We start from the raw sequence: 24,521 nt of genomic DNA on the forward strand, positions 1-24,521 counted from the left end.
ATCAAGGTCAGGCATAGCAACTGAGAAAGAAAAGTAATTTTCTGTGTAATGGTTCATATGAGCTTTAACTGCAGTAGTGGCAAATAAATAGTCATATACTTGCTTGATCGCCTGTCTCAAATGTACATAAGGGGAAAAAAAGAATTGCTGAAGTACAACTGCAATCACGCTGCCTTGCTGTCTGGTTTCTAAAAACTGCTAGTGACTGCTGCTTCGGAGGGTAACACAGGCTGCAGAAAAGCATTCAGCTACGCAATGCTGTCAAGTGAGGAACTGGATTGCTTATTAAGCTGGCATTAAAGAAGCCAGGCAACATACGGCTTTTCTCACGTTTATCAAAGTTAATGTCATAGCTGACGCTGCATTACTTGCAGAAAAACCTAGTCAGAAAAGTTCCAAAAAAATATTTTCTAATTTGTCAAAATCAAAATGTTTTACTAACTGGTTTGATTCCCGCCTTCTCCCGGGGCCTGCTTGCAAATGGAAAACATGGAAAACCTGCGTACTTCCCTCCTAACCTCCTTACCTCCAGTCCCCTCCTCTTTTCTCCCCCAGCCCTTTGCGATCCGCGGGAGGCCTCCAGGAGCGAGGTCTGCAGGCTGCCAGCGGCTCGTGGGGCGCGGGCTGGCCGCGGGGCAGGCGGCTGCTGGGGAGCTGCCGCCAACGCCGGCGCCTGCGCCGCTTCGGGCTTTCCAGAACCCTCCAAAGCCCTTTGCTTCAGTAACATGCTGCAGTATTGGGTATGGTTGCAGTTCCATGGACATTATAAAAATTAAAAATAGACTCCGTGGTCATTTATTTTTTTAATTTCTGAGCTGAGGATTTGCTGATTCTCTCGTTCTGTACAGTGGGCTCAGACAGGAGCTCATGACGAGCTCCTTTATGCGTCTCCGTACATATTTATGTCTGTCTTATTGCTGCTTGCTTTTTTGAACAAGTAATCTGAATCACTGCTATCTCTACTGACATGAGAACATCCAAGGCTTCTTTGTTCGGTTACTGTATTTGGATGTTCCCTAGTTTTTTAATGTCTGTATTAAAATAAGGCAAGTAACTGTGGAGGGTGGCTGGAGAAGCTACGTGAGACTCGCTGGGGAGAGCACACACAGGAGAGTTAAAGAACGTGGCTCTTCGTGGGGCGATCACCACACCTCACATCCAAAATCTGACTCTTCCTGATGTTCTCGTGCTTTCAGTTATCATCTGACTTAACTGCCTTTTTGATTATTTCTAATATTGTTCCAAAAGAAAACTGCTTTTTATTCAGTTTCTTTTACTGAGATATATGTTTCTGCTTCACATCTTTTTCAATTGAAAAGAACTGGGCATAATTTCCAATTTCTATTTCCAAAACACCTGTAACACATCTATAGTTAATGGCATTTTATTACTTACCTGAAGATAGTATCTAAAAGTTTAAAAGGACTTTTGATTCTAAAATAGGACATTTTCTTTATTGTAATTACCTGTATTTTTCATTTCTTTAATTTTATTTTGAGAGAGCATTGTTGGGAAAATACGTAAATCACACTTAGCTAAGAGCTGTGTCAGCCTGGGTGGTGATTTACACGGCTGCCTAGAGCTCTGCACAAGGTGGGTGTTTAAATAAGCATTTACTTTATGCGATGGCATAACTATAATATTTGTCTTATTATTCTGCGTAAAGCTGACATAGAGTTCTAAGATTATAAATTGGACCAAGGATGTAAATGCAGCAGTTCAAGCAAACTCTTGAAGTTCTTGCTGTTCCCAGTGAATTGTACCGCTCCATGATGAACGACCTGCATTTAATTGTTACTCTGGTACCAGGCATAAAGCTGTGACTCACAACACCGTCCGCCTCCTACTGATGGCCGTGGCTTCAAATCAGATATTAAAAGACTGAAACCTGAAAACAATTAGGGAATTTTTAACACAAAGGAATGTGAACCTCAAAGCTCTTTTTCACTGTAGATTTTCAAAAGCTGAACCTTTCTGTTGTTACAATTCTAAAGTGAAGATGACACGCTATTCTTCAGACACCTTTGGGGGGGCAACACCACACCTGCATTGTTCCCATATGTCACAATATCATATCGCTAACAACATCTTCGACCCAACTCCTGCATATGCTGGCACCTTGTATACGGCAAGAGACTCATTAGGAATGATCCAACCTTAGGCATGTGGCCAGCAGAGAGTTTTGTTCTCATTAACTGCTGTATAAATCCTGATTTGACTTAAGGAGACGCCGTCTCAGCGCAGTACGCCCTCAAGCTGCTGCAGGGAACAGCGTTCACCTGCAGTGACTGCTCTGAGCGTCTGTCAGGGACCGATAGGGTGGAATCAAGAAATTGATTCAATCATAGATCGATAAGCACAACATAGCTTTCTGGACACTGAAGATGAGCAATAGCTGAAGGGTGGCTTGCTGTGGCCCCTTCTCTCATACCCTTCCCTTCCATTACTGATTCTGTTGTGCTCAGAGCAAGGTTTCATCGTAGGGATTTAATAACCAAGTTTTAATAAACCTCATTCTATCCTGACATTCAGATACGAAAACAAACACGCCTAAGCATCCATCCTTATACTCAGAAACTCCAGCACCTCTTAAATATCAAGTTTTCCTAGTATATTTTGTACCTGTATCATAGAATCATAGAATAGTTTGGGTTGGAAGGGACCTTTAAAGGTCATCTAGTCCAACCCCTGCTGCAATGAGCAGGGACATCTTCCACCAGAAGTCTTACTGCCCTTCCAAATACAAGAATATGTTGTGTCTTACTGCCCTCCTGAACACAAGCAAGAAACAGGCACACGAGTATCGGAGCTGCTTGCTCCTTTGGAGCCCACAACCCACAGGCCCTGATCACCCTGGAGCAGTAAATCCTGTTTAAGGAGAAATAACAGGTGGCAAACAATTCCCACAAAGGACAATTTTGGCTGAGAAGGACGCAACCAAGAAAAAAATAACCTGTGCGAGGACTCACAATGTCACGCTGTCCAGCTCAGCCACGAGACACGATCGGTTGTTGCTCCTGGCACCAGAATTAGCCCTGCCAGACATTTGTGCAGCCCCTCCTGAAAGCCGTTCAAAGACAGAACCTCGACAGCTCTCCAGGTGATCAACTCCATTTCTTCGCAACTCCCCTCCCACTATTGGAAGCTTAAAGATATTTGATTTTTTTCACCAATTTAAACCTATTACTATTTGTCCCTTTTTCTGTGGTTTTGCAGAGTAGCCTCCTCTCTGCAGCTATGTTTTACATACTTTTAAGCTTTTATTACTCCTCCCACAATGTGCCTGAAGTGCGCCTGAACAATCACAACGTGGCCGGGAGCCTTTCTCCACTGCTCTGACTCTGAGCATCCGCGGCAACGAAAGCACTACCATTACCGTCATTATGGTTCCTAAAAGATTAGCACTTCCTCATTAATACTCTCGTTGGCAACATTCAAGCCCATGTATTTTCAGTCTAAAACCGAGTCTGAATAAGGACATACCTAAACTGCATTTGTATTTTTCATATCCAATGAGCCAAAAATTTAATTAGGTTGAAGACATTATCATGGCAGTAGCACTTCAGCTCACTAATTGTCATTGCTTAATACTTTCCTTTTAATTATTTCCTTTATTGCCAGTCAACTCTCCTCCTTCCAAGAGTTTCCATGAGATACAGCACTCATGCTGTTTGAAGCCACGTTCAATGAACATGATTCCTTACACACAATTAGAAATGGTCAAGAAAAGTAACTGGTGACAGCAGCTTTGGCCTGCCACACTGCTCTTTCTAACTGATGGCTCTCCTTCACCAAATGGGAAAAGCTCTTTCCTTTTTCGACAGCGCGCAGAAAAGCCGGGGCTCCGGTTCTCCGAGGGCTGCGCTGCAGCGTCTGCCGCCCAGAAAGGCACAGAAAGGATTTTCTAGATTTTGAATCCCCATAGACTTTCAGAAGACTTTGCAGATTGTAACTTGCTCCTCACCCCTCTTTTGAAGGGGGGCGGGGGGAAAAAAAGAAATTCTCTAATGGTATCACAAAGGGGTGGAATTTAGTTACGGAGAGAGATTACGGTATCTCCTTTGGCAGGAGAGCTCTCACGAGGGCTTCAAGCAAGTGCTGTGATTGACAAGTACATTCTGTGAGAATGAGCAGCTGCAAATAATCCTTCGAAAGAGAAGTCTTTGGACATCAAATGACATGAAACAGGAATGGAATCAGAAGAACAAAATGCAACAAAGCCACAGAATCTTGCAGAATAATGCCTGATGTTAAAAGCAGCGAAGCCATCGGCGCTAACTCGGAGGACTGGTATCCGAGACAAAAGGTGACTGGGCTGAAAGGCAGGCGGTGTGTTTATAAACAAAGTAAAACACTGATGCGGAGTCGTGGCGTGGGGTGGATCACTGATGAAAGGGCTGAGCAGCGTGCCACAGCGCATTCGGTGTGCCGCAGGGATGCGATAGATGGCTTTGCAAAGTGCTTTGGAACGGTCAATTACACGGCTAAACCATACAGATGTCTGCAGCATCATGAGCTGCTGGAGGACAACTCTCTTGTATTTGTATCTGTCAGAGGGAAAATCTTTCTGTACAGCTTATATTTTTCAAATAACCAAAGTAAGGAATGGATTTGCATTAAACCTACACACTGTTTTCAGTTTCATCCAAAGTGGTTTGTGCTATATTAAAGAATGTGGAACTAACACAACAGCTTCCATGACTTGCTTGCCCTGCTGAGCTTTCCTTGAAGCCCTGTTTTGCTCCCATGCACTGCAGCTACTGCCATTTATTCCAATTTTTAGTCATTAATTTAACTAAACAGAAAAAATGTTTCTCCTTCACTCAATAGAGAAATAAGAGGCTGTTTTATTATTTTACTGAGTGAGGATCGAGCTCTGAGGGACGAAGGAAACGAGTAAAATGAAAGAAATAATGGGGTAAAAAGCTAAGAAGTATTTCTAATTTTGTCATAATTGCTTTCTCCATGGATGATTATGATAGCTATCGCTTCTGGTTCACCAGCTTCTGAAGTGTACACTTTATAAAAAAGACAGATTTTTCCAACTCATTGGACCATTTCAGGGCAAGCAGTGAGAAAGTATTCAATAAGAGTTGGACTTGGCAATTTATTCAAGAAAAGTTAATGGAACTGTCTCTTCTGGACAATACGATGCGAAAGCGAACGAGCTGGGGAAGCGCAGTGGTACGGCTACGCACAGTATCTTTGTTTCTAGACTAAAACTAATATTCCTGCAACAGAGACGTGTTTTGCATTTCTTCCTCTATTATAATTAATATTAGTCTTAGTGCCAAACTAAGGTCTTTGAAAACTGTATTATACTTTAACCCTTGCAATCCAGGAGCCAGGTAACTCATGTCATCAAACCACTACCTGTGATAGACTTAATCAGGGAAGATTTCTCCCCACGGGTAATGACACACGCACATTTCTACAACACCGTCACATTAGACGTCTTTTCTCACTGTAACGGAGAAGGAGCTTCCCAAGGAAACACAGCAATGAGGCTTTGAAGGGGTAGAGCAGCAAGAGAAAAAGCTCTTTAGGTCCTAATAAGAGTTAATGAATGCACTGAGCGGAATTAAGACTTTACATGCAGCAGAAATAAGTAAGAAAAAGAGTTCAAATGGTCCATAACTCAGAAATGCAATCATGTGCCTTTTCAAGCACGTGAGCAATTCCATTACACTAATCTGCTTTAACTGCATTAAGCTCAGAGAGACTGCTCATATGCTCAAACTCAAACATATGATTAATTATTTCCTTAAAAGAGGGCCCAGTCAAGAGGAATGGATAATGCAAACAAGTGTTGTACGTATGGATTTAAACGTTTCAAGGTATTTGATTCAGCATTCTATAAAAAAAAAAACATTCACATTAGCTTTTTGGTTGAAAATCTGTTCCCTGGGTGCAAAACATTCTCAGAAAGCAGCATCTGAATTATTACACAAAATTATTTTGCTGAGAGTCAGTAACTAATCGTCTGATAAGAGCTTCAAATATAATCAATCACAACTAGGTGAAACAGCTCATATTCTACGCATGTGTTCAATATGCTTCAGAAAACAATACAAAAAGCATGTTCTTAAGTAAATTCAAGTAGTAAATAGGAGCTGATAAGAATTCTTTGCTCAGCTCTTACCAGTAAACTGCTCTTGCAGAATTAAAGTTTCAGACACTAAAAAAGTGACCATTTTCACACACACAAATTCCTACAGCAACCAAATACTTCCTCTTCAGACTGTTACAGGAGTCTATTATGCATTAATTAGTATCTCAGATCATATACTGATTAATTATATTCATTTTGCCTTCAATTATTAGGTATTTTGCACTTTATGTATCATATAAACTTACCCTTTTATGCTGCTTTTTCAGTTTATTATTTACTTTAAGCAAACAAACAGACACGTCCACGCCAGCATCTCTGAGACTAAAATGTTCAGCAAGATGCTGTCTGGTATCTCCATTGTGGCAAGCAACATCTGACCCTGAAGAGGCCAACCAGCCCATAACGTGCTGCGCTCTGTTCTGAGCAAAGTGTGAATGGGGGAGGTGAATAATAAATTAATTTTATGATAACAAAGGAATTTGGTTCACACCTTCCTTTTCTATTTTGGCTTTTAAACATGAAGTTCGACGGACTGGCTCACCCTGATGCATTTTCTGTACTCGCATTTGAGTCAGCGTTTGAGAGGACCTGTTGCCATATGGGAAATCGGGAACAATTACTCTAAATAATTACATCAGTTTATTGCTGTCTGTTGCCAAGAGAAACAAGCCCTGTTGGTAATATCCACTTGCGTTGCCAAGTAACTTAATCTTTAGGGAAACTAAATAGGCTCCAGTACTAGCATTTCTCTAACAATAAATATCCTTTCTAACCGATACCATCATGGCTCATAACTGCGTCTTTGTTCTGACAATTTCCTAAGGTAATCTCTGCTCCGTTACGGGTTGATGGCCTCAGAGGTGTGAGTTATCGCACCTGGCTCGAGACGTGCACAGAGATGGTATCTGAGCGCGAGGTGGGCAGTCCAGGCTGCCCGCACACTCACTGGGCAGACATCAGAGCTTTCAAGGCAAGCGAGGTGAACGCTTCACAGACAAGACCAACTGCATGGTAGAAGCACCCGTTTCTCCACTGATCAGGAGTCCAGGTGGAGGTGTCAGCTCTACTGAGCTCTAAAGTTAGGGGAGATGGAGCCAGGCTGCCAGCAGAAATGGGAGCCGGTCCTTGTCAGCATCACGAAACTTCTCCTTTGGCAGCAAAGCCTGCCAAGAGGTGAGCCTGATGACGAGCCTGTTCTGCGAAACCTGCAGGCTGGGATTCTCAGCCTACAACGGCTGTTCCTATCTGAACTCAACAGCAGCTGCGAGTGTGAGGCCTCTCAGCCAGGTGCTTAAAGGCAGGTATAAATATCGGCCCGAGTTATCCAGGAACGGCAAGCTGGCGCTGGCACCTCCCTCCCGCTTCTGCCACAGGCACTGCTGTCGTTCTCCAGCCAGTTTGGCTACGCCTTTCAGTTCATTATCACTTGTAAACTTCGAAACCCTGCTGTTTAAGTGCTATCATCCAAATTGTTGCAGACAGCAACTTACTGTTTCTCATTGTGCTTTCCACTTAAATTTCATTCCAGCTTGAAATGACAGCACTGAAATCCTGCTTTTTTTCCCCTCTCAAGTTTATTGGACTGAGCAGGCTTCCCCTCCACGGCTCCGTGCACTGCAGTTCTCGTTTTCTCTTCTCTTTAGCTTTCTGAAACCATGAACACAGGCCTAAAAACCCCACTTCTGCCTTACCTACAACTTCGCTGCAGCAAACAACTGCAACATGGTGACAAAGTGCTGTCTTGTCTCACCAAAACCACTCTGAGCCATTTTAATTCAGCTGTGTTTGTAAGTGCTTGATCAATTCTTTCTAACATATTGTGGTTTCCCCCATAGCTAATATCAAACGAACTGCACCATTCAGATGGATGCCTGACGGGCCCTTTATTTAAGGTTCATATTACGCAAAGCATTCTGCAGTCTTCAGTGATTCCTCCCCAAGCCAACTGAACTTGTTAATTCAAAAACTCCCTTGTAGTCCTTGCTGACAGCGACCTGACAGCAACTACAGAGCTTACTGTGTTTTTCTGATTTCTCTGTGCTCTCTGTCACTGATCCGTTTTGCTGTCCTTATCCACTCTCACATGTTAACAACCTCTAATCATCATCTAGGATCCTGTAGTGGCTGGAGGCATGGGTTTTTTTGCTACGAAAAACATTTCCCGTGCAGCTGTCAGAACAGAACCCTCTTCTGTTTTGTTCTCTTCTTTTTTGGAAAATGGTACCACAGACAGAATGATTTCACACTAGACTTACAAACTTCACACCTGTATAAGGAATACTGATGACAAGAAAATGAAATCTAGTTTTACAAAGGCCTTATATTTCTCTTTCTTCCAACAGACCAGTTACTTTCTCCATGAAACTCTAATTCATCATGCCTCACGGCTATGTTGAATCAGGGTATAAATACTCCCTAAGATCTGATTTGGACAGCTATTTATGCCCTTCTCATTTCAAATTTCTTCTGAGGACCCATTTCTGTAATGATATCTACAGAAAAAGAGCTATTCCGTACGTTCTGTTTACCTTCAATTATATTTTATTGAATTAATTTAGTTCTATGAAGAAAGCAATATCAGAGCATATTGCTGCTTAACCAATAATTTAATGATTGAATGCTTCCAGATATATCTTCCCATTGATTATAATTTTTCTCTACCACCATCACTTTTGTTAGGTCAAATCCTAAAAATTTGACCTTAAAAATGTATTTTTAAAAATTACTTGGCACAAGGAGCATCTGTTAGCCAGGGAGTCCGGACAAGTCACATTTTCAGTACAGAGCTCCACCATTCCAAATCTACAGCTGATAATATTTGAACTAAGAACATATATTCCTGATTAAATGGATTTCATCTTATTCCTAGACCAACAATTCATAAATTGTTTTACTTACGTACACACACATATTTTTCTTTTAAAAATTAATAGCTATTAGTGTGCAGGGTACAGTATGTATTGCATCCATTCTTTGTAATACAAGTAAGGAGGTATCTAAGTGCACAGAGCAATCTGTAGCTGCTCTTCTATTTATGGAGGTTGCTCCTTTGTCTTCATAATTCTAATAGTTTATACAAATTGGCATTGACAATATACAGTTATCTGCTTCCTAAGGTTCTGTATTTCCTTTGTGTTTCTGAAGGTCACCAGGACCCAGCCAAACCTGAAACAGTCGTTGTAATTCCCAGTCTTTTCATTTCACTACAATGTAATTATCTTATAGATTTTTGTGTAGACTTATTTACTGTTTTTCTTTTCCTGTTGGATAAGTATACAATTACTAAACTAACTTCAATTATGTAACTGTCACCAATATTTAAAACTTAATAGCATTTTTAAAATTACGTAAGTAATCCAAGCATAAAAATTATTCTTTATGACACCCTTTCAGAGCAGTGGCACCAAATCCTTATCATACAACAGCCTGTGACTCAAACATGAAACATAAACCATCATCACATTTTTCTTCTACTTAAGTTACGTGTTCCTTGAGTTACATACAGCGTCCTTTTTATAGTTGGAATAAAGCATCTTCAGGAGATAAAAAATACAAAATGGAATATTCAGCATCTTACTTTAAACTCAGTATATTACATTATCTTCTTAATTACCCATATGTAATCCTGTAGATTTTAGAAATCAGAATTTGTCCTTGTGTATTCAGATGTAGCAATGTGCCTACCTTACATTTCCCCTCTAGCCTTGCTAGCGCAGTATTTTAAAGACAAAACGGTCTCAGAGAGACCACCATCCCAAGAGGCTCAAGGCACCTTGATATAAAGACAGGCTTGAATTTAAGCACACATTTAAATCCAGCATAAGTCTGTGTGCTTTGCAGTATGAAGAGAGTCTTAAAGATAAGCATATGCCTAAATATTATGCTGAACTGGGGCTAGAAATGGGGTTTATCCTCTGAAGGAGCAGAATAGTTGCAATACCCCAGTACAGATTAATGATGCTCTGTCAGATTTATCTTTAATTATAGCAGGAAGAGGAAAGTCTCATTAATAAAAGGGAAAATCATGACTCAGCAAAGGCTGGAGACAGTAATAAGCAGGAAAACACTTCAGCTCATGCTGAACCACAGGTTTCATCCTGTGCAGCATTCGGCTTTCATAAAATATAGGTTAACTGGCTGCATTCAGGAGAATGACATGCTATCTTTAACATTACTTGCTTTTTACTAAAGAGGAATGACATCAGTGTTCTGGGAGAAGTCCACGATACACGTCTCTACGATATAACATTGCGACTGAGAGATTATTAACTTGTTATAGTATAATTTGAATGAGAAAAACTTACTTGAAGGCATTGGCATCTCCATGGACCTTATAGTTGTCTGCACTGATTCTTGAGATAACTCTTGTGACAGCAATGAGAATACCAATATTGACCTGAAGAAGAAGAAGGAACAAGACTCGGTCAGGAAGGTACGTACTGACTGTGTCATCGCTGAAACTGCCCCAGGAGTGTCTTGGACAAACACGACAGAAAACAGGAACTTTGCGTGTTGTATTTATTTGGCAAAAGAGGTTTCCTATTTTGGACTGGTATAGTTTGACCCTTGCCAATGGATTTCCCTCTCCCCACAGTGGGTAGTTCTTGCTTGTGCTTTCTTTCCTTCAGGAGCAGTCCTTGTCTGTTTAGGATAAGGCTGGATTGACACGTTGCTTCACAGCTAAAGAAGTGCTCAGGATCCCTACAAATAAATCCCCTAATAATCTACTAACAGCTGACAAATTAGAGAAGAACTTCAGGGAACAGTGGCATGTGTCTGCATGCTCTTTGCTTCTGCGCTTGCATGTGCACAGACTTCAGAAAGCACCTTTCTCGCTAGACTCCACAGTGTACAATTCCTGTTTCTTACCAAAGGCTGCTTGCAATTTAAGCACAAGATTATTTTAAAACAGCAATGAGGAAAATACGTTAAGCCTGAACTCTGCTCTTCAAAAGCCCTGCTCTTTTTGATGTCAGGCCAGCAGAAACATCAATAAAATGAAAAGAAATCCCACCAGAGAAGTGGGAAATCTTGCAAAGACTAACACTGAAAATGTCTAACAAAAGAGTTTGCTCTGGAGTCACAGGTGAGGAAAGAAGGAAATCTTTTATCACTTAAAGGAAATGTGGCAAAGACTGTCTTGCTGTGCAAAGACCTTGGGTTTAAAGGAAAAAAAAAAAAGAGAGGAGAGAATGTGAAGGTGAAAGACGTATTTGCCCCTTCCTCTCCAAACTTACACATCAGCTACAAAGCTGGTATTAGCATCAAGTGAAGAACATGGGTAGAACAAAACTATCCTGAACTACAGAACAAAAAGAAAGAGAAGACTTCAAAATAGGGCTGTTGCTCAGTTAAAACTCAATAATCATACTCTGTTTTGACATAAAACATTCTGAGGATGAGAGGGTGATTTAAAAAATGTTTAAGTTTGATGATAATGATTTCCTTGGTATTTTTCAAATCTTCTGACCGCTCTCTTAATTTTAGATTTCTAAGGGCAGATCATCACCTGGTGTAAAGTAGGAGCACAGCTGTGATAGTTCATTTCTGCCACGGCTTTTTAGCCCGTCCAAAGAACACCCTGTGGAACCCCGCAGCTTCTCAGTTACAAGTGTACTTGTTGCTCAGTCAGCTTTACAGAGATGAATAAGAGGTGAAATTCCATGGTCTGGGGATCATTTTCCCTATTCCCACTAAATCATGTTTTGTAAATAACTTTTATAAATTCTTTAAGGTGGTAACGAGCATTTTTGAGAAACCCACTTATCTGTTAAATACACACGTTGACTGAAGCAGCAAACAACGAACATGAACAAGTTACACTTCCTCTTCTTTCTCCTCCAAACGCTCCAACTTTCTGCTGTATGTCCCCCAAATGATCATCATCATCACTCCGGCTTTTCAGGGGAATTGCACAGAAAATGCCTCGCTGTACCCTTAACTCCTTTCCTGACACATTATCTTTCAGCAGCATTTTTTAGTCTTTTATCCAAATAATTGACACTTCCTTGTGGATGTCTCCCTGACGGGTCAAGTTCATCCTGGCACAGTTGCTCCACGATCCCTTTTTCTGATGACTGCAGACACCAGCACACTCCTGCCAGCCTCACAAGTGCCTAACCCTAACGCTTCTTCCATCCTAATTCTTTTTAGACACTCCTAGATTTTGCTTTCTGCACAGCATTTTTAAAAAGATGCAGATTATGCCTAACAACGTATATTCAAATACTCCCCCCCAAAATCTAATGAAGTAAAAAAAAAAAAAAAAAAAACACCTCATTCTTCAAATTCTGAATATCCTACCTCTTACAAAACTCAATGGAAGTTATGAATGATAAGCACCAACAAATGAATACTCAGAATCTTGCAAACTCTCAAACTGGACACAAACCCTCAGATCTGGTCATGAAAACAGCACAAGCAAGACAGTCTCAAAGGACACAAATTAGATGGTTTTCTAAAGCACAAATTGTTCAACATTTCTAGCTGAATTTTAATTTCTTTATATAAAAGAAATTAAATTGGAAGTTAATTTCCTAGGTATTTTGGATGGTGTAAAGTGGAAATTTAAGAAGGCCTTGAGCTTCCCCGCTGGTGCAGTCAGTGTGACGCTACCCTTCCCAGGGTTCATTAGTAATGTGTTTAAAAGATGAGAAGGAAACACTCTGATCTCACTGCTGATAAAAACCAAGGTACTTGTAAAATTAGCAAGAAACCATTACACTCAAGTCCCAAAGTTCTATATTTAAATTTCCTGAACAACTTGAAAATCTTTGTTTAGGTATTTTGAGAAATTAGAGTAATCTCATCCAGGCTAAATAAACAGATTAGCTACAAATGTCTTCCTTCATTAATATTTCAGTAAGTAAAGCATGGAGGTATTTCCACTGCCCTTATAATGGGAAACCAAAATACAGCCACTGAATCGCTCCTCCAGTGATTTTTTTGGCATCTGACATAAACGCTTCGCCAATGATTTGAATAGGAGAATGTTTAGTTGCTGAAACACTCATTACGCTTTACCCTACATCAGAATGCTCAAACTAGGAGAATAAACATTTAGATAAGGGAACGGTATATAGTTCCTAGTTTTTACTTTTCTGAAAGGCCAAATTACCTGACAGTTGCAGTTAGTTTGCCTTAAAATTAGAAAGGAACTTGGAATATTTTTGCTTGCAGGTACTGGCCACACTCTACTTCTCCGAAAACGTTGCTAATAACATTAGCGCTTGCTTCCTGGCCCTGGGGACGCCTTCACGGCAGCTTGTCCGGCCCCAGGCGCTCGCAAGGCCCTGCGAAATCAGCAGGAGCTGCCAGTTCCCATTACGGCAGACTTGAGCCAAAGCCCACCAGAGCCCATGGAAAGATCCCAGTCCCATCAGGGAGCTCTGGCTCACTCTAGTGACAACTTCATCTGCCTAAAAATTGTCAGATCAGGAGGAGAGCGAAATGAGTAAAAAGGACATCTTTCAGTATCTTTTCTCATCAAAAATTTGTCCGAGCAGATACAGCGAGATGAATTCTTTCCCTCACTTAGTTTTTTTTGCAGGGTTTTCACCTAGATTTCCTCCAAGTCTCATGAGATTTTTGTTTCTTCTTTAGTGCAGTGCAGAAATCCCATGTGTAAAACCCTCTGATGTGGTGTGTTGCATCCCAGCCAAGAAAAGGCTTGGCAGCACAGAGGAACTAGAAAAAAACCCAAACGGATAAAACATATTGCCTTAATTAAATCCATTGACCAGCTTTCCTCTAAAACCACAAACTATTTTAGGCTCCACTTCAGTTATGGGCAATGGTACAGGGAGTTACAACTGACTCTTCCAGGCTGGGGTTTAACGTACTCTCGCATGGTGTGAGCGAATGCGATCCCTAGCGTGACATCATCAGTAGCACAGCAACGCCGCAAGTTGCTGCAGTTGCGGCCCATTGCTAGGTCACATCAAAAATCATTCCTGGGTACTACGCATTTCCAAACACAGCTAGTCGATTAAGTGAGATCGATGTTGAAATCTGGGAGAATGATACTGGAAAGCCTGTTTCCACTCTTAGCTGTCCCAGAGTAACTGCAGATGGAATAGACTAAATCGAGTTAATTTAGACTTCTGTGTGCATGACTTCATATTAATGCACACAGTATCACACCAGTCAGAGCTGAATATCAGAGCAAAACTTTGAGGCTGGAAAGGAAATACGCAAGAAAATAAATAATAAATAAAAGGTATAACAGATCCCCGACTTCTACTCTTTCCTAATATTAATCCTTAATTTTTAATTTCTTGCAGCCTGTCCCCTCGTTCGAAAAAATGTTGCATGCTTCCCTGTTGGTTAAGTAAGAAGAAATTTAATTTTAAAATAATGAAGGAATTTAATTTTAAAATAGTAAAAGTGCTCATAACTGAGTGCTAATAAGAAAAAATGAGCAGCTTAGCAGCTGTGGTCTGTTCATTTGGGCTCTAATCCACCACAGCACTTAAGTATGTACTTGATTTCAATGACTCTGAGGAATCCTACTGTTTCAGGGCCTTTAAACACTATGGGTCCAATTCTGTCACCTTTTCCCGTGATGAACGATGTCTAATAAGGGACACAAATTGTCACTTTTCAATCAGTGGGCCTACCTGCAGAGTACAATGCTATTCAACATACAAAAACGATTCTGCACTGGTACATAAAGGCATGAATAAATACCATGAGGCAACAAAAGTAAATCCTGTATGATCAGCAGGTATAAGGGAGAGAATATATTTTATATATATATAGAACATTCATAAGCAAGTACCAGCTGAAGTCAGTGATGGCAATCTCAGCCTGGGACCCAGGTTCCACGGAGCCCCATCTGAAGACACTTGTTACAAAGCTGATGTCCCCACAGCACAGACCCGTTAGCAATGTGCTAATGAAAATCACTCAGCTCCATAAAAATGCTGTTTATCAGAAAGACTTGTAAAAAACCACCAGGAAAATAACTACTTAGAGGGAAAGCGATAGAAAGGACTTGCCACTACAGCCCGCTGTCTCCCCCCCAGTGGATCGTTCGCTGTCTGCAGCACGCCCACTGCTCTGTGTACACAGATGCTTTCCACAGAATTTCCTTATTTCTGCCATATCTATGGAAACACACCAAGGCAGCAGATGGCTGATAACAAACAAAGGCTTCTGCCAGAAGTTTTAATGTCTTCTTCCAAAAATTCAGGTGCTTTGTCAAGTTTTGTTTTTTTTTTTTCCTTTGAAAACATGTCCCAGGCCCACTTTGGCTGAAATCAGTTTGGTTTTCAAATTAATTGCAAAAATTTATTTGCGAAGCTGCCTTAAGAGGATGCTATAGAGGCTTCAGTGTTGTGGTTTGAGGGGTTGGGAGAGTGATCTTTAAACCTTAAGATGCAGGTAGAAGCCAAAAGACCTACAGCGTAGAAGGAACTATTTCTTCCATCGCATCCCTTGACTCACACCCCCAGAAAAGAGCACTTTGGGTATGGGAATCCATATAGGGCTGGGAGGTTCTGTGAATTACTCCCTAGAAAAGTATGTGTGAGTATTTTTTCCCAGTCACACTCGTATCACATCATTCTGTTTTAAGGCTCCGTGATGTCTATATTGCCTGCGAGGCTGTGGCAGGACAAAAGTAGACTGTGTCTGCCTAGTCTCTAGAGAGTGGGAGTTGAAAAGAGCAGTCTCCCTGTTTTCTTCACAGCATAATTCTTTTTCTTGGCAGAGAGACACTGTGGATGGAAGTAGTCAAAAACTGCTTTTTGAGATGTATTTTCAGAGCTAAACACTAGTTCACACAACTAGTGGCTAATTCATTATTTAAAGAGCACAGGCACACACGCACACACAAAATAGTGTTTAGCCTTGTTATTTCCCTATAGGCACCAACGCATTTTCAGCTAGCATATTCAATGCCCAGAGAGAATAATTTGTCAGCTAGCTTGCTGCTATTTAGGGCAGAGCTGGGTTTAGACTATTTAACAAATTGCTCTACGTGGATCAACCTCGTGAGCTCATTTTTTCTCTTTCTCAAAATATTTGTATCCCTACAAGAGTATAACTTGAGCTGCACAAATATTATATATCATAAGCGAGAGCCAGACATGCGAACCCTTGCTTTCATTGGCAAGCAGCTACGCATGCGAATTGCTGAAGGGTGTGCTCACTCAGGTGAGCGAGCGCTTCGCTGGCTGGCATGCTTTGATTAACATCATCGTTGGACAGCAGCTGGGAAGGATTTGATTTTACTGATGGCACCTCATTTCCTCCTTTGCTGCTGAACAATGGCCAGAAAGTAAGTGCTAATATGAAAAGGAGACATTTAAACATTAGATTGTTTTAATTGCTCTCTAATCATTAATATCTACATATCTTTGACTATAAACTCACATACAGAAGGTCCGAGGTACAGGCCAACAAGAAATTAATCCTTTTGGAACAACGTCCGAGCGGTTTAGCCAGCTCTAAACCAGTGATCGACATTTCTTATTTACACATATATGCTTTCACTTAGGTAAAAGAAATGCTGCCCTTCCTGCACAGGGACTTCCCAGTGTTGTCATTAATAATTGGATTAAAATGCTAACATGAGGTAATTTCTGCCACATTAATATAGCAACTATTTTTCTTGTTTTCTTAATGTATGTGTATATAGCCTAGGTTTTCAGGGGCTGTGTCTTGGGTGGAAGATGCTGGACTAGGCTGGGCTGGGCCGCCTCTAAGAGGTGCTGATTTCACTCTTTCCCAGGCAAATGTTAGGGTGTCCGCTCAGCTGCGGTGTAAGATTGCCTGTGATGGAAAAGGTCAGCCAAGGAGCCACCTTCTGCTTGCCAAATACTTAGAGAGATATGCAATGGTAAACGCCAGTTCTGTACGTATAGCTCTCCCTCCTTCCTTTGGCTGTGAGCAGGTTTTGTGGGTTTTTCCTGTGTGATGACCTTTGGGGAAGTTCCTTTGTGCTTTCCATGGAAATGCTAGCTTTCTTAGGGAAGTGCACGGCACAGTCAGCGGCTCCTTTTGATGCTCCTCCATGCAGGTAGTCCAGATCTTATTTTGCCTGACCCTCCTTAAACACCACAGCAGACAGACTCTGGTACAGATTTGGGCTCATGCCTTTAGAATCTAAGCAAAGCTTTAAAGACAATCTGATTTCACTAATGAGTGAGTCTATTCCATGTTCATACTGTCTCTCTGACATTATAAACTGCAGCAAAAATCGTAGATAACCTGATCAATTAAAGTATTGGAAACAGTACTGAAGAGGAATAATCTCCCACTTAATCCCCGCAAACAGCCCTGACTCCGTAAGTAATCACAGTGATTAAGCTACAACGCACTGTAATTTAATGTGTGGGCATAATTAAACTGCCGCAGAGCATTCATGTATCAGCGTCGGAGCCATGAACCTGCACTCTGCCCTGGCAAGATGAGGTTCATTAGAGCTGGCAGAGGTGTCTGCAGCAGCCGCCGGAACCCCGGCAAACTCGCCTTAACAGCCCTGCCTTGATCAGCCGGACAAACTGCCATACCTGACATCAAATTCCAACAGCAGAGAACAGCACGGATTCCTTATCCCTGTCAGAAGGCAGGTGCAGCTTGTTGCCTTCCCCAGAACTCACCCGAAGGGTGGCAGCTCTTGCTGGCGTTTTAACCCATTCCTGCTAGCTGCTGACTGCCCGCAGACCCTGCCGATGATCACCTTCACTGAGGACACTCAGCTTTACTGGGACAAGTGAGCTCTCTACAAGCAAAAGCCACAAATACCACTGGGGTGGAATCAGCCTTTCAACTTTTACTGGGGGATCTTTCTGAGAATTATTAAAACTCCCAGGATTACTCGATGCTACGCAGTCGTTAATGGCCCCAACAGGGCTGTTTCAGGAGAGGGCTCTCCCAGTATTTTAGGTTGTATTTTTGTCTTGGAAAAGTGAAATGAATGGTGTGAGAATTAATATGCATAAACTACTACACAACTGTGTAAATCACAAAAATGGGAGTAGGAACCATTCACCAGTTCTGGACCATTCACCTCTGTCGTTCATTCAGTTCCAGGGGCCTGGCGCAAGGACTGACACGAGAGCTTCAGCTGGTTCTGCCGTGTGGCTGACACAGACGGGTAACAAAACAGCAGCAGCCGTGGGTTTACCTACCAGAATTACAAACAACGCCGGTGCCACAAAAGCCCAGATCGCTCCATTCTCTAGTGAAAGCCAGCAGCTGCAGAGAAAAAATAGAATGATTTTAGATGAAACACGCGGTCATTTAATGAGTAATGTTCTTAATTAAAAAAGAGACTAAAAGAGAGTGCAAAGTGATGAATTTTAAAAGGAAGAGACACGATAGAGCATCGATAAGAAGCTCCTTTTCCCCTCGCACTTGGGGAATCTGAGGCAGGATCTCATTTTGATTTGTACCTTGCAGAGAGTCAGTGACAGCTATCTGCCCTAGCACGCCTTCAAATAGCATTAGGGGAGGAAAGATGGGAAGAAAGGAAAGGTTTTATTTGCTGTTTGTTGTTCCTGGACCCTGTATCACCGGCACTCATTTCAGTGCTGTGAGCCCTGTCATCGTAGCAAGAGACAAATGGAAGCTCTCCCTGCCTTGCCCGGCTGGTGTGAGGCAGAGGCTGGGAAACCTGCTGTCAGCTTCACGTCTTTCTTACAGCAGTGACGATATAAGCTAGTTTACCACACACAAAAAACAACCCCTGCTCCAAATCTTTTGGATTTGGATTGAATCCTATGGTGTTTTTTCAGATAAATTTGCTTTTCTTTTTCCAAATTAGAAAGGAACTTAATTTTCAAAATTTTTAACAACATCCATTCTAGATCTTCAGATGTTTAACTGCAGTTTTCTTCAAAAGATTAAATATCTTTAAGCAGAGATTATTCTCATCCTGTTAGGAATGTTTCAGCCCGTGCTCTACCCCGTGCGTGCAGTAAGCAAGAAGCTCACTGTAGGAGGCCTTGTGCCTCTGCAGCAAAAGGGAGAAGTAGGGAAAACATCTCAGGAGCTTTTTGTGCATCGTCTCAGCAACGAAAAGCAAACCTGAGGCTTCTAGGTCTAAAATATGCCTATGCAACAGTTGTGCTTTTGCAGGCTACCTCCCTACTCCTCAGCAGGACCTTGCAGAACTACGTCCTGTTGACAGGTGTACGAGTTTCCCTCCCCATCAGACTCTTCACCCTCATCGCGCCTGGAGTGACGACATTTTCATACTCACTTGCCACTTTCTCCATAGCTGTCTAGGGACGATGTTGTAGAAATTACACAAATCACCAGTGGGCAGCCTGCAAAAAGGCAAAGTCGGTGGCAATATCAGTAACAAAACTACATCTTCCCATAAACCCTGCAAGTTCAGCTAAATTTCATACGGACAACAGAACGGCTCGGAGTAATTTTAGAATGAAGTCTAACTTGACATCCTCCTGCAGCTGTGTAAGACAACATGTTTTAATCAATTAATGTCAGACAAACAAAATGACTTTTCAATAAAGTACTAGTTTAACAGTTAAACTGAATTAGTGCTAATTTCATTGAGAATCATAGTCCTTTTTCAGCCCGGTTTTGTTTATGCAATGTCTGTCTCTTGCTGTTCAAGCAGTGATATCCTGCGGACAGCATCAGGCTTATTTTAACCGCTTTCCCCCCGGTAAGTGCACCTTGTTCAAGAATTCAGAACAGTCTGGAAAAGAAAGCAGAGTTTCTCACAGGGGTGCATGGCTAGCAGGCCAGAGGACAGAAACGGTGACATTTAGTTATCTAGAGCATCATGCACGGCAGCGAGAGACAGTTGTGAAGAGACAGAAGCAAATTAAGATCCCACTCAGATGCCCAACCAAGACTTATTTTAACCTAAATATGTAATAGCTGCACAAGATTTCCGTGTTTAAAGTAGGCTGTGTTTCCAGATGGGTTTCGACAGTTCCCGTGTGCTGCATCCTGGGAGGCGGAGGAGAGCTTTACGGATTACACGGGAATTACACAAAGGCAGACGATGACGGTCCTGCTGTCGGCACTGCCATTCCTGTTGCGCCACTCGAGCACAGCTTTCCAGGCCAGGAGCTGGAGAGGAGCGAGGTTTGTCTTGCCAACGGTTCTGAATATAGTAAAACCTCATCCCTTTCAATATTAAATGATTGCCTGTTAATTCCTGCATGATTTAATAAAATGTGAAGGTTTGGGCTTTTATCATCTTAGGGAATTTAATAACCGGGTCCCAGGCAGAGTATTATACATGATAGCTTAAAGTTTCAATTTTCTTTTGAATTCTTCAAGTTTTCTGCATGAGGCTTTTACAAAATTGCCCAACAAGCAATTTCTGCTTAATCTTAGCAATATCATCCTCACAAAATTCTGCAAAGTTTTCCTGTACTGGCAGAACTATAATTTTTTGGAAGAAGTATTTTCATTCCTTAATGACTGTGGCTAGAAACACCTTGTATTTATAAATAAGACAGATCCTCGGTAGTAAAGCAGCAGCATCTACAGGCATTGTTTAGGTCTTAGACTTCGAAATCCACTCTGCAGGATGGAGTTTAATATCCCATGAACTTCATGCTTGTCCAAATCAGGAATAACCCCTCAGGAGTAATATTTGGGCAAGACCTACGCAAAGGCAATATTTTAGTTTACTATCGCGTTTGTCTATTTAAGAAAGGAAACCCCTACACACATTTGAACAAAATCAAGAATACTGTATTCAGCAGAGCAATTAAGCACAGACATAAGCCTGTCTGCTGAAACTCGGTCTGCCGTGGGTATGTGAGCTACCTGGACTAAAGGTCCCACAGGTGTCTGCAAATTCCCAATCCCGTCTTCAGTTGCTGAGCAGATGTTGGTGATTGGCGCTGTCTTCTTCTGGTGCAAGCTGTCGTCCCACGGCAGGGACTTTGTCACAGAAGCAAAATTACCTGTGCCCAAATAACTCTCTTCTATACTTCCAGTCTGCTTTTTTTTCTCAAGTCAAATGCTGGATATTCAAAGGATTTAGCATGACTCTTTATCAGTTTTAAATGGCAGTGAAGAAGAAAATTAAATACAGAGTTCCTTTGGAAGATAATAAAACTTAGGCAGATGAAACATAGAGCAGTCATCTGCATAAAAAGAGCTGTTAAGTCAGTGAGAATAAAATGGTCTGCAGCCTATCGTGCAGTGTTTGCCTTTTCTTTGCATTAACAAGATATTAAATGGATAATGGCAATGGAGGCAGAATCAAGGTTTTGTTACAGTGAAATTGGAGTATTTTTCCTTTAAGAAAAAAACATTCAATAAATTCCATAAAGGTTAAAAAAAAAAATACATTTAGCCTAAGAGGATCATAAGATTTGATCTGGACTGAAGAATTCATATGGATTATATATTATACACAAACGTAAGTGCGTTTGCTTAATCTTTTGTCAGTAGCAATTACATAAGAGCTGTGGAGTTTAGTCTACACCCATAATAGGTAATGTTAATGTTGTGCTGGCACCGGTTATCATCCATGAAAGAATTATGGTTATGGTTTTTTACTGTATCTGAATGTTTTCTCAGTTAGCAGATGCTACAAATATGCTCACCAACCCTACTCCAAATTGCCAAATTTATGATGCAATAGAGCGTGCTTTGCAGAGCACAGTATCAGATGAAAGTGTTCTAGCACACCTTTCTGGCAGCTGATCTATGGCCCTGGTGTCATCTCTGTCTCTGTAGTCCTAGAGCAGTACAGCATCACAGGCAAAGGGGGTAAATCAACCCACATGGAGCCCTGTGCTGCTGCAGCTCGCGGTCTCCGGGCCCCCAAGCCAGCTAATTTAAGGCTACCTCCCAAACTCGGCATCAAAATACAGCCTGCAGAGCAGGCATAAACTCTTAATTCCTGGCACAGAAAGCCACATAACACAATCCTTGCTCAGACAAAATTCTCCCTGAATTCAGCCCAAATGCAGTCACTAGGGTGAAGTCTAAAATGAATGTCAGCTAGGTCCTCTTCCTCAGCATTCAACCTCACCTCTAATCCATTTGCTGTATGTTTCTGATGCACTAATGATAAACAAAATGGAAAATGCCTGTAAATCTGTATGCTGTATTTTGAAAGCTTCTCTGTCTTCTACACATAGCAAAAAACCAGACAGGCTTTAGAAACTCGGTGGCAGACAATTCGAAGCAATTTTAGGACATTAATTCTAGAAGGCTAAATATGTCATTTATTGAGAAAGATGAAGCATTAGACACAAATCAAAGCGTATTTCCTTCCAATACTGAAAAGATCTGCTTTACTTGATGGGGAAAAGTATATTCTCCCATTTGTTTTGTAGAAGTTAATTTTCTATGAGTTTCTTTTTCTTCTGCTGCGTTACACTGTATCTATGCAGAAGCCTGGGACTATATCAATCAACAGTAAATAAAGAAATTTAGGTCTTTTGACAGCTCAGAACAAAATCTTCATTCAAAGGCGGTCTCTAAAGGAAGGGAGATTGTCTGAAATAGGAAAACATGTTAAGGCCAAAGTGCCACAGCAAAATCTCCAGTATCACAAACTGTATCATCATCAGTGTCCTACAAATGGGTGGGTGGGAAAAGCTTTGCTACAATAATTTGTGTGTGTTATGCTGAATCACCAAGGCAACAAAGTATTTTCCCCCCCCCCAATCAATCTCAAGGTAGTTTTACAGGTAGGATATTATCACCTTCCTCAAATTGCTCTTTCTTTTGAATTCCTGACAACTGCAGTCTTTGAGGTAATTTTAGCACCCTTGGGACTAAAGAGAATACACAGGAACTTCAATCGACTCTGCACATTTGGCATCCTGTCTCTCTGATTACTGTTGAATTCATTTTACAGGAGTAATATCTCTCAGAAATCTCAATAGATGTTAGCAGATCAGCGATACTCAGGGTAGGGTTCCTTGTGCCTCTCTCCTCTCATTGCCTCGAGTTTCAACTTGTCGTTAATATAGACTTTGCAAACTTTTACACATGTACCTAGACCAGTTTTTCTGCTTAAATAAGAATGATGGATCTGGGTTTTTAAATTCAGGACTGGGGTTTGTCATTATTCCAGCAACTATGAGTTTGCAAAAGTCAAATGCATTCACACTTCAATTAAAAGCAAAGAGCGAAGAAACAAACTATCCGTTTGGACTAACATGAGCTGAGACATCCTTGTCTTCAACTTCTTTCAACCATCTCTGGTCAGTATAATAATTAGCTAAGCCAAAGTGTAAAAAAACGGCCATTTTTATTAGATACTGGAAAATGTATATCTATTGTGGTCTCAGGATGGCACAAGAATGCTCAACTTCCTTTTGACAGCTGCATTCAATGCAAACTTAGCCTCATTTTAAGAGCCAAACAAAATAATTTTAGGACAAAACCTTTTTAGCCTCTTTCCCCAGCCTTGCGAGACTTCTATTTAGATGTGGGAATTTTATGGAATATATATAACTTCTCTGTGTTGTACTTTCATCAGGTTCATGAAGGAACAACCCAAACTCTACCCCGTGGAAGGCGAGCACATGCTGCTGCTGAAGGCAGCACTGACGCTCGATCTCTAATGAAACATTTCTCTTCACATTCAGCGCCGGTATGCTAACAAAAGACAAAGCTGGGAACTGACAAACCTGGGTGTCCTTTTCAGCATTTAAGTAGTGAACACTGCAATGGGGATTTTCTCTCTAAAATCATCATTATTCAGCAACATCTCTTACCAGCCGAATGAGCGTTAGAGGTACACACCAGGCGGTGAGCTGCGACGCTGTTGCCTGAATGAAGGTTGCCCTGATACATATCAAGAGAGAAACAATTCGGAATGCAGTTGCCTAGTTAAATTACTTCAGGGATCTTTAGACACACTTGCAGCCATGACGTGATGTCAGATATGATTAAGGAAATTCAACATTTAATTCAAATGTAAATACTTTGAGCTATACAGAAGAAATAAAGCAATAAGAACCACTTTCTCAGCAACACAGTAGATTTACTGGATTTCTGAAAACACATTTTTTTCCAAGTCATTGTAGGAATAAGAATTGGAACATGCTTTCCAAAATTAAAGTATTTCTCAAAAAAGGGCTTTTGAAAGGTTTACACAAAGGAATGTATTACTGATACGGATGATGTCTTCCACTATCTGCCTCCAGCAGTACCTTTGCTACATTTAAGAAACGGAGCTTGCCACCGGGTTTATTACACAACCTTTGCCAGGAGGAGCATTGCTAGAACTGATACAGAAACTTCGACTGCTGCTGCCTCCCGTATTTTGCTACGTACATCTCTTTTGATGACAAATACCTACTGTTGGGCCTGAGAGATTATCGTCCAAAGCATTACTCAAAATACCACTGAAGAGACTTGTTAGTAACCACATTTAACGTCCCATTGGGTTATGTACAAATAGGCTATGTACTCATAGTGCTAATTACTACTAATTGAGTGGTAG

General features: G+C 41.3%; 1 protein-coding gene across 1 annotated transcript in view; it reads right to left on the reverse strand.

Annotated features, from left to right (window-relative positions):
• Nucleotides 1-24,521, reverse strand: part of ADGRD1 (adhesion G protein-coupled receptor D1) — a gene marked incomplete at its 5' end in the record, with an annotated part of 159,647 nt that overhangs the window by 16,165 nt on the left and 118,961 nt on the right. The window contains 3 exons of the mRNA XM_082325460.1: nt 10,417-10,508; nt 18,250-18,316; nt 19,323-19,389. Of these exons, the coding sequence (XP_082181586.1) occupies nt 10,417-10,508; nt 18,250-18,316; nt 19,323-19,389 (226 nt within the window). The remainder of the gene's footprint in view (nt 1-10,416; nt 10,509-18,249; nt 18,317-19,322; nt 19,390-24,521) is intronic.

The sequence above is a fragment of the Platalea leucorodia genome, assembly GCF_965183815.1.
Source record: "Platalea leucorodia genome assembly, chromosome: 12".
In the NCBI taxonomy this organism is placed as follows: domain Eukaryota; kingdom Metazoa; phylum Chordata; class Aves; order Pelecaniformes; family Threskiornithidae; genus Platalea; species Platalea leucorodia.